The sequence below is a fragment of the Cladophialophora yegresii genome (assembly GCF_000585515.1).
Source record: "Cladophialophora yegresii CBS 114405 chromosome Unknown aczIN-supercont1.7, whole genome shotgun sequence".
Lineage (NCBI taxonomy): Eukaryota > Fungi > Ascomycota > Eurotiomycetes > Chaetothyriales > Herpotrichiellaceae > Cladophialophora > Cladophialophora yegresii.
In genome coordinates, this window is record NW_006913051.1 from 2,613,340 (window position 1) to 2,626,237 (window position 12,898).

General features: G+C 55.3%; 6 protein-coding genes across 6 annotated transcripts in view; 3 read left to right on the forward strand and 3 right to left on the reverse strand.

The window, feature by feature from the left end:
- Window positions 1-542: 542 nt before the first annotated feature.
- A1O7_10047 (uncharacterized protein) lies at window positions 543-1,328 on the forward strand (the record flags this gene model as incomplete). Its single annotated transcript, XM_007764031.1, has 1 exon — window positions 543-1,328. One exon carries the CDS (start codon window positions 543-545, stop codon window positions 1,326-1,328), a length of 786 nt encoding a protein of 261 aa, XP_007762221.1.
- A 19-nt stretch (window positions 1,329-1,347) lies between these two features.
- A1O7_10048 (2-dehydropantoate 2-reductase) lies at window positions 1,348-2,358 on the reverse strand (the record flags this gene model as incomplete). The annotated part of the gene is made up of 1 exon (XM_007764032.1): window positions 1,348-2,358. The coding sequence occupies one exon, from the start codon at window positions 2,356-2,358 to the stop codon at window positions 1,348-1,350; it is 1,011 nt and encodes a 336-aa protein (XP_007762222.1).
- A 1,154-nt stretch (window positions 2,359-3,512) lies between these two features.
- On the forward strand, window positions 3,513-5,216 carry A1O7_10049 (uncharacterized protein; the record flags this gene model as incomplete). The annotated part of the gene is made up of 1 exon (XM_007764033.1): window positions 3,513-5,216. One exon carries the CDS (start codon window positions 3,513-3,515, stop codon window positions 5,214-5,216), a length of 1,704 nt encoding a protein of 567 aa, XP_007762223.1.
- A 1,378-nt stretch (window positions 5,217-6,594) lies between these two features.
- A1O7_10050 (uncharacterized protein) lies at window positions 6,595-8,521 on the reverse strand (the record flags this gene model as incomplete). Its single annotated transcript, XM_007764034.1, has 6 exons — window positions 6,595-6,760; window positions 6,880-7,067; window positions 7,117-7,335; window positions 7,388-7,772; window positions 7,820-8,091; window positions 8,144-8,521. The coding sequence occupies 6 exons, from the start codon at window positions 8,519-8,521 to the stop codon at window positions 6,595-6,597; spliced, it is 1,608 nt and encodes a 535-aa protein (XP_007762224.1).
- A 2,057-nt stretch (window positions 8,522-10,578) lies between these two features.
- A1O7_10051 (uncharacterized protein) lies at window positions 10,579-11,286 on the forward strand (the record flags this gene model as incomplete). The annotated part of the gene is made up of 1 exon (XM_007764035.1): window positions 10,579-11,286. The coding sequence occupies one exon, from the start codon at window positions 10,579-10,581 to the stop codon at window positions 11,284-11,286; it is 708 nt and encodes a 235-aa protein (XP_007762225.1).
- A 1,514-nt stretch (window positions 11,287-12,800) lies between these two features.
- A1O7_10052 (uncharacterized protein) overlaps window positions 12,801-12,898 on the reverse strand; it is a gene marked incomplete at both ends in the record, with an annotated part of 1,263 nt that continues 1,165 nt past the window's right edge. Inside the window, one exon of the mRNA XM_007764036.1 lies at window positions 12,801-12,890. Coding sequence (XP_007762226.1) covers window positions 12,801-12,890 — 90 coding nt within the window. The remainder of the gene's footprint in view (window positions 12,891-12,898) is intronic.

Consider the following 12,898-nt stretch of genomic DNA (forward strand, 5'->3'; position numbering starts at 1 on the left):
TCTCTTCTGCAGGTGGGTAACCTGATGCGCGAGCGGAACGGCCAGCTGACGTATGCCTATATCATACCAGCAGTCCTTCTCCTCCTCGAGGCGCATGATGTACGAGGTAAAAATGGAAGGAGCTTGAGATGAAACTCAAAGTATGATTCCAGAAAACGTGTTTGGCATCCAACGTGACGATGACCCCAGGTTGGTAAACGGCTCGAGTCTTCGATAGGCCAATGGGTATGCCAAAAAGGAGGGTTACCCTGAGGAAATCTTGCAACCGTTCTGCCATGTCGGAGCCTGTTAATCGACGCCGTTCAATCTAGCAACTGCTGTATAACGTGATGCTGGCCCGCACGTTGGCCGATTCGAGGCGAAGGATTCTCCACACTACTAAACGAACGGTTCATCGTGTGGAGAAGGGCTGATCAAGGCACGATCCATGCTGCATGGACGGTTAGACCCCAGGGCGCCTAATTGAGCTGCGTGGTATATAGACTGGCCAGTCGAGCATCTGATATTCTATTCAGACTGCAATCCGGGACATTGATGCAAGAATGGCGAAGCCTACTATCCTTTTCACGCCCGGCGCCTGGCACTCACCGGCACACTATGAGAAGATCATGACAGCGCTGCAGCAGCATGGGTACGAGACCGAGGCAGTTGCGTTGGCGACTGTCGACCCCAAGGACCCGCCAAACACACATGTGGATGATGACGTCCAGGTTATATCCAACGCGATCAACAAAATCCTATTGTCAGGAAAGGATGTGGTTCTGGTTTCCCACTCGTACAGCGGCATCCCAGCGCAGAGCGCGGCTTACTCCTTCCTCAAGCAAGACCAGAACGGCCCGCGGCTGAAAGCAATAGCAATGATGTGCTCATTCCTCTACCCACCAAAGACCGCTCTTCTCGCTGCCACGGGTGGCAAGCCCTTGCAGCTCCATGTCGTGTCGGCGGACGAAACCCTTGTCGACGTCAGCGACGACCCTGGTCCAGAAGTGGCCTTCTACTCGGACGTATCACCTGAAGAGGCAGCCGCAGCGAAAGCCATGCTGAAGTCGCATTCCTGGCGGTCCAAGACTTTACCGCCATCAGCCGAAGGTGTCGGATACTGGGAGATTCCAACCAGTTACTTGGTTTGTGAGAACGACAAGGCGCTGCCAGCCGACTTACAGAGGAAATGGATTACGGACGCGAATGAGGCGTTGAAGGCAAGGGGAACAGATTTGAGGATCAGGGAGGAGCAGGTGGAGAGTGGCCACAGTCCATTCTTGAGCAAGACCGAGCAGACGGCGGCCTTTATCAGGAGAGCGGCTGGGGAGGACGTGCCGGTGAGCTGAAGCTTGATGAATCTATCGTTCATTCGACGACCTTGATATACTTCTCACGGACCAGAGCATCAAACCTTGCCTTGGCCAAGGCGTAGAGCATCTCGGTCAGAGGCATCTTGACATTGTGTAGTCGCCCGAGCCGAACAGTGTTTCCAACTATTGCCTCGACTTCAAACAGTTTCCCTTGTTTGACGTCTTGCACCATGCTATTCTCTCTGCCCGTGTTGGTCGCCGCTCTGGTCTTGGCGATCATTGCTTTCTGCTCGGCCACCTGTTCGTTGACAGTGGGGATGCCTATCGTCTTGGCCAGCTCGACAATCTCCTTCATGACGCCCCAACCCAGTTCCCACGCATAAGGAGCAGTCGAGTTCAGGAAGTCTCCATCCGAACACAGAGCGAGCGCACAGATCGGGTTCCAGGAACAGTTCATCAAGATCTTCGACCAACGAGCAATTTGGATATTGTCATGAACTTCAGCCTGCCCACCGCCGGCAACCACAAGATCCGCGAGCCTGATGGCAGCTGCTTTATGTGACTCTGGGCTGTTGGCCGGGAAAGTGCCAATCTCCAGGAGGTTCAGCATCTCCGGGTATTCAATGACCCCGTGCTCCTTCTGATATGCGGGAAGATAGACGACGCAACTCAAGAGAGGGTTCTCCGGAAACGCTTCTACGACTTCATCCTCGATCGCTATTCCGTTCTGGGCCAGCACGATGGCCGTATGAGACCGACCTTGGACGTAAGGCCGGATCAGCTCACTCAACGACGGCTTCGACCCCGGAAAGCATTTCGTAGTGACAAAGACAAAATCATAGCTGGTATCTGTAGCGCCTTCCTCGCCACTTCTGACCACGAAGTCTGGCCGGAACTGTACATCACCGTACCGCAAGCTCTTCAGGGAGAAACCGTCTCGCTTGACCGCGTCGTAGTTTGACCGGCACACGGCTGTGACTCTACAGCCGGCCCTCTGAAACTGGTACAGACAGACGGAACCAATGCTACCGGCTCCAAAGAGAAGGACGTGCGGCGGATCGTTCATTATTGTTGCACTGGATGGCATAGAGAAGCTTTATGGTATGCACAGTATCATAACAAGATAGGGGAAGGACCACGCGGCGTTATCATCGGACTTTGGCCGCCGTGATAGCCCTCGAATCCTCGTACCCCCAGTAATGGTATTTGACGGCCCCACAGCCCTGGCGGTGCCTGTACTGGACCGTGTTGGAGGCGCGGATGTGCCCGGCGTTAAGTGATTCGCAACGTGCCTAATCCGAGTCTGCCGAGTGTCGGGATGGAAGGAACATGTCATCTGGTCTTGTGCAGTTGCTCGACAATGAGGCCGCCAGTGCGCACGTTCTTATGACCAGGCTGAAATGCAAATACTTATCGGCCGAGGGCACTACACGACATGACTCCCGGACGGTGCTTGCTAGGCATCACTAAAGAATATGAAATCCGCAACGTCGTGGATGCTCGGCTTCTGTAAAGGCGCGATGCCCGTCGCTTGGCAGGAAGAGCCCACAACTGGCAGGGATCTGTATCACGTTCCATGGTCTGCTTACAGAATCAGATGCCGACTTCCCTGGCCCGATGGATACTGGCGGAAACTGAACTGCACAGGAAGGCTGTGCTCAGAGCCAGGTGGTGCTACTGCTCGGGCTCCGGAGAGGTTATTCCTCATCTATCCCCGGCTTGTCGTGAGAAGCACAATCTTGAAGCCACCTGCAAAACACGTCTCCACCACCTGGGTCGATCATCCGAAACCCGCAAATCGCAAGGCGATCGAAAATTCTGAGCAAAGAAGAATGCCAAAGAAGCACCAGTCAACCAATGATGCAACCCAGCCTCGCGCCCTTCTACGCCGGCGATGTGGCTTGCGAATCAAAGCACCGACGGCGAGTCCATGACGTGCTCGAACACCAAGCTTTGCCTCCGTCGGTCACGGACATACGACATGCATCTCAACGCCCTTTGGCTGGGCACAACGTGCCGCATAGCCGAGGCCACGGAGCATGCATCCATCACCTTACCAATTTGATACCTGGTGGCTTGCATGGCGTGCGTTTCAGAAAATTATACGCGGCCAAGGGTTCAGATGTATGAAAAGTCCGTCGTCATGCCCTTTCCTTGTCCTTCGACGTCTTCAAAGGTGACCTCTTTCACAACGACACATCGACCATACCGCCAGCAGTCATGGACAAGATAGAGAGGATTCTCTCTCGGCCTGTTGCTAAACCCTACCGCTCTGGCAAGATCGATCCCTCCATCAAGCCATTTCTCAATCAGTACGGCCACCTTGATTTCGCCCCTGGAGATATCGAGAATCCCAAAGAATGGTCGACGAGGCGTCGATGGTATTGTACGGTAGTGGCCGTCATTCTCGTCTGCAACGCCACGTTCGCGTCCTCGAGTCCGTCGGGCTGTCTTCGCAGCATCTCTGAGCAGTTCCGTGTTTCCGAAGTCGCCGCTGGTCTCGTCATCACCCTCTTCCTGCTGGGATATGTGGCCGGCCCTCTCCTCTTTGCGCCTCTATCCGAGTTTTATGGCCGACGCTATGTCTTCTACGCGACTTTCACCCTCTACAATGCTTTCAACTTCCTGTGCGCATTCGCACCGAACTTCGGATCACTGCTTGTGGGACGGCTCCTGACCGGAACCTTTGCCAGTGCTCCTTTGACAAATGCGCCCGGAGTTCTGGCAGACGTATGGGGACCCGTCGAGCGAGGGAATGCCATGGCCATCTTTTCCATGATGACCTTTATTGGTCCTGCCATCGGGCCCGTCATCAGCGGATTCCTCGAGCTTAAGGAGGATTGGAGATGGGCATTCTATGTGCTCCTGTGGCTGGGAGGAGTGACGGAGCTGCTGATGTTCACCATCCCGGAGACACTGCCGTCGGTGGTTCTGATCAACAAAGCACGCCGACTGCGAGCCACAGGAGTACCTGAGTACCAGGATATCCGGGCACCTGCTGAAGCTGAAGGACGCGATCTGGGCGCCATGTTCAAAGTCGCCCTTCTTCGACCCTGGCAGATCCTGTTCGATCCCATTTCGTTCCTGGTTGCCATCTACCTCTCCATCGTCTATCTGCTGCTCTACATGTTGTTCACCATCTACCCGATCGTGTTCCAGGAAAAGCGAGGCTGGAATTCTGGTGTTGGCGAGCTTCCACTGATCGGGACCGTCATCGGAGCATGCATCGGCGGGGCAATCATATTCTACAAGTCACACCGCGAAAGGAAGAAAGTGGAAGCCGGCCTCCCCCAGAAGCCCGAGGACAGACTGCCGCTCGCCATGCTGGGCGGCGTCTCCTTCGCAATCACCATGTTTTGGTTTGCCTGGACGGCCAACTTCAACAGCATCCACTGGTTCGTGCCCACCCTGGCGGGCACGTTCCTGGCCACATCAATCATGATCATCTTTGTCTCCTACCTCAACTACCTCACCGACACGTACCTGATGTACACGGCCAGCGCCATGGCCGCGAATACTATCTGCCGTTCCGCGTGCGGCGCAGCGGCTCCTCTGTTCACGAACCAAATGTTCAGCGCCCTAGGTGTTGGAGGCGGCGGCTCGCTGATCGGGGGTGTTGCCTGTCTTTTGGCCCCAATCCCATTCGTCTTTTACAAGTACGGCGAGCGGATCCGCGTGCGAAGTCGCTTCGCGCCAACCGACCAGCCCGCACCGAGCGACGAAGAGAAACAGGCCCATTCGAGCCACGCCGTGGCCGACAGCCGCTCAATTTCGAGCTCGAGCTCGAGCTCGACAGAATTGGATACCGAGACTTCATCTCGTTTCGGACCCGAGGTGCCGGAGGTAGTGGAGAAGAAGGCGACCCCCGACGAACCACGCCATGATTTGGCCGAGGGCATCGGCGGGGAGAAGGAATTCACTTGATGTGAACCTATTCACTATTCTTCTTTGAAAGGTTAACGACACCGTGTCACGAACAGCCTCGCATGAACCTTGCCGGGCTGTTCCATCGAGTGCCGCTGGGACTCGATGGACCAGTCTGACAATTCAGGTATGGGAGTAATTAGGCATCTCAGCAAGCGGACAACCCCATCCGCCATGTACCTGGCACGTCAGCAAGCAGACCACGCATTATGTAACTCCTATCGACCACATGCCATATGCGACGTTCAGTGGACTCGCGTCAGGCCAGCGGCAAAGACTCTCCAGGGCGACGTCGGCGAGATTTGGGGCTCTGGCAGCGGCGTCGTACGCGACAGGTCTTGGGCAGCCCAATGATCAGAATGTTCTCCACCAGCTACGAGATGATACGATGGCTCTGTATCGATACGACGACTCTGTATCAGCCTTGTCCGAAAGCGGGCTTGTACTATATGCATACATGGTACCTCGACTGCGGCGTGATGGGATCGTGAAATTGGCGGATATACATGCCGCGACATACTGGACTTGGGAAGGGATGGAGGGAGTTGGGTACGAAGGGCGGGACAAGGCGTTTAAGTTGAGCACGACGCTCCTGCATGCATTGGGGGTTCATGGCGTGGTGTACTGCGTATATGGCGTTGTTTACCACCGTGTAATACATAACTTTTCTAAATTTGTTGCATCCGTTTCAACGTCCGTCTAAGCCAGCAGAGAGCTAGAGAAGACGGTGTAGTATATAATGAATGTGTACAGCATGCAGAATAGGATGCCTATTCAGCTCGCATGCGCATGCATGGCGCCGATAGAAGATAATAATAGAATGGACGGAGGGCCATGCTTGTCCATTATCCGACACCTACTAGTATATCTGTACTTGTATCGCCATCTTCATCTACAGAATACCAGATGGTCACACAACACCGACTTCCGTGCAAGGGGAATCGAGTCGCTTCATCGCTCGCGCCGAGTCGTCGAGACTAGACTGCAGTCTCAGAACAAGACGGTGCTTCCCGCAGCTACCAATCAATGCCTGCACCGTGCTAGATATAGTGGCTCTGTGCACATCTACGACGGCTCACGACACGCGAAATCGCTGAAAGTACAGAGTACATATGAGCGAGCATCGAACGCCCTGGTCGATATGGTATCTCGTAGGGTACTCAAAATTCCAAGGGTTGTGTGATGTGATGTCGTCTCAACAACGGGACGACACGTTGGTGGGTACCTATGCACGCAAGTCACAATCTCTGAATCGATTTATCGTATATATACTCTGTATGCGAGAAACGGGTCCAGGGCCAGGTCCGGCAGTCACTCACACACAAGCCACGATACTGGCTCCACACGGTCGACCTCCCTCAGTTCGGGGAACCGGGACTTAATGGGTGTAGACGAAGAAGGGATTCTCCCGGTCCGTCTTGTCGGCGTAGGCGAGTTGTTGGCGCAGCCTCTCCTTCTCGTCCTCGCTCATGGCCGCGAGTTTCTCGCGGTTCTTCTTGTTGAGGCGGTCGTTGCGGAAGCGCAGCACGAGGCAGACCAGGACCCTGGGTGTTACTTGTTAGTCATCGAGGACACAGACGTAACGACCAGGAACACAGATGGAGGGATACATGACGGCCGGCAGGTCACTCGCAACATGAAGGACATCGGGAGTACCACGTACTGAGCTGACAGAGTGGCCATGATGGCGGCCTTGCCGCTGATATAGCCGGGCGCTTCGGCCGCGCGGAAGGACTCGGTGCCGGCGATGTTTCCGGCGCAGTAGAGCATGAGCGTCAAGGCGTTGACCGTGACCTTCTTGGTATGGCCTCCTAGGTTGGAGGCGTTCCAGACGAGGAGGAGCATGAAAGCCTAGACAATGTCAATGCGGCGCCCCGGGAGAGTGTCGGAAAGAACGTACCGATGTGAATGAGTTGCAGAGGTACAGGGCGAACAGGAGAGCGCCTTTGCTCTTAGGGACACCGCCCGGGTCAAGTCCGATCATCATGGCAAAGGCAGCGATTGTGGGGAGAATACTGATGATCATGACAAGACTTCGATCGTTCCATTTGTCGCTCAGGTAGCCGATGAGGATGGTTGAGATGGCACCGACCACGCCGCCGGGGATATTCAGAATCAGCTGCAACCACGTCAATATGAGGCCCCATCACACTTGAGAGATGGCTACTTACAGCTTCCTGAGAGGTATAGCCAAACGTGGTCAAGAGGATGCTGGAGAAGTTGGGGATGGCCGTGGGGACGCTCAATAGCACGACCGAGACCGCCACCAGATACACTCCAGGGTCCTTGAACGTCTTCAGGATCTGGGATTTTTTGATCTGGGCGTTTTGTGTCCCAGACTGGTTGTCCTTGACGCGCAGAAGTGTCGCGACTTTCTCGGCATCGGTGAAGCGTCGGGCTTTGACGGGCGAATCTGGCAGGTAGAAGAAGACAATGGTACCGACAACGATTGTGACCAGGCCGATCGTGAGCAGGAAGATTCGCCAGCTTGCGAAGCTCTTGTTGTTGGTATGCGAAACGCCCCAGGAAACGAGACCCGCAAAGATGGATGTCAGACTAGCCGGCACGTCAGTTGAGCAGCAATATTGGACGGGAGTGCCCACCTGTTGCAAACGTAGACATAGGAGATTCTTCGTCCTTGCTCCGACTTCTTGTACCACATAGCGACAACCAGTACGAGGGTGGGCGAAACGACCGACTCGAAGACTCCCAGCAACGCACGGCAGATCATCAGACCAGCATAGTTCTGAGCAGCTGCATGAGCTGCCAAGACGGCACCCCAGAGGATGATGTTTGCACCCAAGTATTTCCCAAGTCGGGATATGCGCTGGGAGAGATACTGGGTTGGAAACTCCGCGGCCAAATAGCCAATGTACTGATCGTGTCGTTAGGAAGGGGGAAAGAAGGGCTAATATTGCTAGACTCACAAATATCATGGCAACGTCGGAATATTGTTGGCCGACGAGGTGAGTATCCTCGCGGAGGCCCATGACAGCGGTATAACCGATGGTCGTCTTGTCCAGGAACTGCAGGAAATAGGTTGCGATCATACAGGGAAGAATTGCCCAGTCGATCTTCCGCAGGAGTGCCTTGCGCTTACCGTCATCCGCAAGAATGGCAATGGCTTCCTGAGTGACGCCGTCGGCATTGGGATGGTCCCGTAAGAAAGCAAAAGCCTCATCTGCTTCTCGGGGGTCGATATTAAGCGAGGCGAGTGCATCCTCGAGATGAATGACGGTCTCCTGGACCTGTTTCTCCGTGTCTAACGGGGCGTCCGTAACACTGACTATTTCTGTGGCAGCCATCTTGCTCGTGAGTAACGATCTCAAGCTGGGACAGGGTCCTGCAAAGACTGCCTTGGATGGAGTCCCGGTGGTTTATATTGGCATCTTCACCAGAGGAGCCTGACTCGAAAGGCGGCAATTGTGTCTGATTAACTGCCGTGATCGACCAGAGCAGCTGGCGGTATTTCACCGTGCCACTTATACGTCGACTATGACTAGCTCCATCTGATGTGCACGCGCATGCCGCTGGATATGCGCGACGACAATGGTTGTCGCTTTGCAGCCAAGATCTTTGCGGGGATTTGGGGTTGATCTCTGTGGGGATATGGGTACGTCTGGGGCACCGTCGGGTTACCAGTAGCACGGCCAACCTCCTCTTGGGTATTAACCGGCACGGAAACCGGCTTGGCTTACCTTTTGAAAGCTGGCGTCTGGGAGACGCTCGGGGTAGGGGCCAATCGCATCATGGGCATTTGTATGAAACCCCAGTAGGATTGCACTATCCAGCGCTCCCAAGATGTATGATCAGTCCGTCTTCGCATAGAAGCAAGTTGCTAGAAGGATTGGCTTTCCGGCTTGTCCAAGTTGGCCGTCCTTGAACTAAAGCACCACTTTCGGCAGTTGGTCGATCGGATAGAGCATGTAGAGGAATCACCAGGAGAAGGAGAAGGAGAAGGAGGAGAGAGTACCCGGGGCCAAAGTAGCCACCAAATCCGAGATTTTTGCCTTGGACCGTCGTTACTGTAACTCGGTTCCCACTTGCTGGACCCGTCTGGAGTCAAGCAGGGACAACGTGCCTCGGATTGAGTGTCTCGGTTATCTGCATCGTCAGTTCGGGTGTATTGTAACGGGCCTGAGTGAGGTGCTGGTGGCCCCCTTGATACTCGGACTGCGTAGCGGGTACACTTCCCAGAACATATACGTAGGAAGAAGAGTTAAACAAGCAACGCCGCAACGCTTGATCTGTGCGCCGCTCCGGTGTTCGTGTTCGGACATTCCTCGCGACTGACGTTTTGACCCTTCATCTGCTCCAATCCCATTACAATGCAATGGCCCAGCACTCCTCTTCACCAGAAAGCAATCTTTAGTGGAAGTAATTGGCCCGCGAATGAGGCGTCTGCGAAATTGCCTGCAGTATCCTGATTCAAGAGCCACAGAAGACATGAATCTCAAGCGCGGCAAAGGATCGTGGAGAAACCACGCACATCTCCGCCCACGAACGATCCCGCCTTATTTCATAGGCGCCACGATGGTTGCAACGACATACTGAGGGGAGCCCAAGTATATATTGTGACTGTGACTGCCAGATAGTCGAATGGCTCTCAGTTGCCAGGCCGAGCCAGAAATATTGCCACCGCAATGATATCCGCCGTCAGGAAATGCTTCTTGTTGCTAGCCAGGGGACAAACCCGTCCCAACACAAGCCAGCCGACGATAAGCACAACCACGCAGAAGACCAGACCCTATGGCCGGAAGCCGATACCTGCAGAAGAGTCTTTTCTATCGATCCAACACGTAGACGGCAGCCATTGAGGTCAGCCCAGCTCAGGTCAAGCCCAGATGCATGTACTCTGATCAGGAGGTACCGCCTTAAGGCGATCTTTGGTCTCTAGAGATTCTGTGTAGACTGTGGCTTCGTCTGACTTCCGAGTTTGCCGAGCTTCATCGTCGGACGGTTCTGTAGATGTGTCCGGATCGAGTCCAAACCCACTGTGTCGTTCTTTCGGTGACCGTGCCGGCGAACGAGCATATACGCAAGATCTCACATCGTCCACAGTGCAACATCCTGAACATCCCGTGCTGTGTACTCCGTACCGCGGCTAAAATTCCGTAGCGACGGCACGTCATACGTCAACATCTTCAACCGCCGGTGTGAATCTTGTGCATCATCAGATGTACGAGTACGACACGCGCCGCGACGCGACTGACGTGTTTTATAATTGGGCCAAATACGGTTAGCCTTCATGTCTTTCCTACACAGACCGCAGGCTCACATACGGCGTGGGGCGTAGAACATATTCAATTGCTACCCAAGACGTGCTTGATAGATCCTGCTTGATGTCACCCTCTCGCCCGTCATGCCGCCCAAACCCTCCGTGCGAGGCGAATACATCGAGACCGAAACGGGCAACAAAATCAGTCGCCGCGCCAGCGTCCTCGGCCCCCGCCATATCATCCTCGCCGGCAAATGCGTGATCCAGCAAGACGTCGTCATTCACGGCGACCTGGTCCGTCCTCCGCAGCCAAAGGCCCCTCCGACGCAGAGCGATCCGAAGTCGTCGTCGTCCTCGTCTACCACCACAACTCAAGACCAAACCTCGATCCACCTAGGCCGCTACGTCTTCATCAGCCCCGGCTGCACGCTGCATCCTCCGTCCCGGCTCACAACGATCCCGAACTCAGACCCCGGTGGTGGCAGCCCACGGCAGGTAATGACCTACTTCATGCTCCGCATCTCTGACTACGTCTACATCGGGCCAAACACGCACGTCCGCGCCGCCGAGATCCGATCCAATGTGTGGATTGGCGCCAACTGCACCATCGGCAATATGGTCATGATTAAGGATAATGTGAAGATCCTGGATGGGACGGTCCTCCCTGCGAACACGATCTGGGCGGGCGGGACGGTCATCGCAGGGCGACCGGGCAGGGTTATTGGCGAGATCGGCGAAGGGTGGGCTGCTGGGTCGAGTGGGAGTGGTGGGGGTGGTGGTGGTTCGACCGTGGATGAAGGCGTCGGGGTCAAGAGTCGGGAAAGGTGGGCTGCTGTTGGGAATAAGAGGTGAGGTTTGACCCATACAACCAGGAAGCAAATCGATTGTCGTCCACATGGACGACTGATGTGAGAATTACTGGGCACATCCCTAAGTGACGACGAGGCAAGAGACATTATGCCAGTGCCCTTCGGGTAATCGAGATCAGTCCAGCTGTCTTTCATCACGACTAGCACCCAGGTGCTCCGATATTGGCCGTCCATATCACAACAACACGCATTGTTTGCGTTTCGACCAGAACTTGGAGCTGCCCTGCCTCGATGCCACACGTACGAATACAACGAAGGAAAATCAATTCTATGGTCCTCAATAAGGCATCATCCCGCGCACAAAACCACCAGGTGGGCCAAAGCCCGGTTGTTGCACTGGGTGAGGATCTCGCCCTCTGATGCCGAGAGTAACTCCAAGAGTGTCCCAGAATCGGCGGCACATCCGAATTCATCTTCCTTACGCCTCGTGAGCGCGCTTCGTCCCGCCCACCTTGATCTCGTCAGCCGTCCAGGTCCGCCTCACAGGCTTCTCGGGTGACCTTCGCACGGGACTCAACGGCACTGTCGTCCAGGTACTGCCGCACACACTGAAAAGGAGATTCTGCTCAGTGAGTGCTCCAGGGCCTCTCTCAATCTGTAATGCAGGTGGATGAGCTGCTCCTTGCCTCGTCAACTCAGGTGGGTGGCATGTCTTCCACTCAAGAAACTCTGGCGGAGTCGTTGCAGGTTGTGCTACCCCAAATTGAAATGAGTGTGGCTGGACAGGGTGGTCCTTTGGAATATCAGAAGCGATCTTCGACTCGTTCCCCCGAACCGTACAAAGGCTGAGTCATCGTCTCACTTGACCTCGTCGCCGCTCGACCGCCATCCTGGGCCGGGCGAGGACGGACATCTCCATCTAGATCTCCAAGTTGCTCTGTGCAATGACCGCGAGCTCCAACTTGACCTTCATCAGGCGGAGGCCGAGCTTGCACATCCTCACCTTCTGGCCGCGCCGTACCGAGGTCAACCGGAAGCAATTCGGCATCGAATGCGAATGTATAGCGGTTGCGTCTCTTGCTAGTGACGAACGGCCATTGCGAAGCGACCGGCTCCCTCTCTTTCTCGGCCTGATCAGTCAGTACATCCGGAGCCGCTCTTTCGTGGCGCCCTAACCGTGCTTGCATCTCGCTCAGTGGCCGAAATTCGTCGTCGCCTCCAACTGGGTGCTGTCTCAGTGGATTTTCGAAGTGGCTGTACCTGGCGCCGGAAGCGGCTTGTGCCAGGGAGCCAAAGGGAGGGACATAACACGACTGAGGCCAAGAAGGGGCTAGAATCGGACTTGTTCGTTGCACATCCTTGGTCTGTGCCCCTCCGGGAGTCCGTATCCGACTGCCCTTGGCATTGGATATGCGCCTAGCAGCCGGACTGTGCCTCCCTCTCCGTGGATTCAATGGTGCAGGAACAAGGCTCACGCGATCGAACTGAAAAATTGGTGCGGGTCTCCCCTCCCGAACATTGCTCTCCTGGACGTTGCTCCCCTGGACGTTGCTCTCCTCAACGTTGCTCTCCTGGACGTTGCTCTCCTGGACGTTGCTGCTCCTGGACGTTGCTCTCCTGGACGTTGCTCTCCTGGACGTTGCTCTCCTGGACGT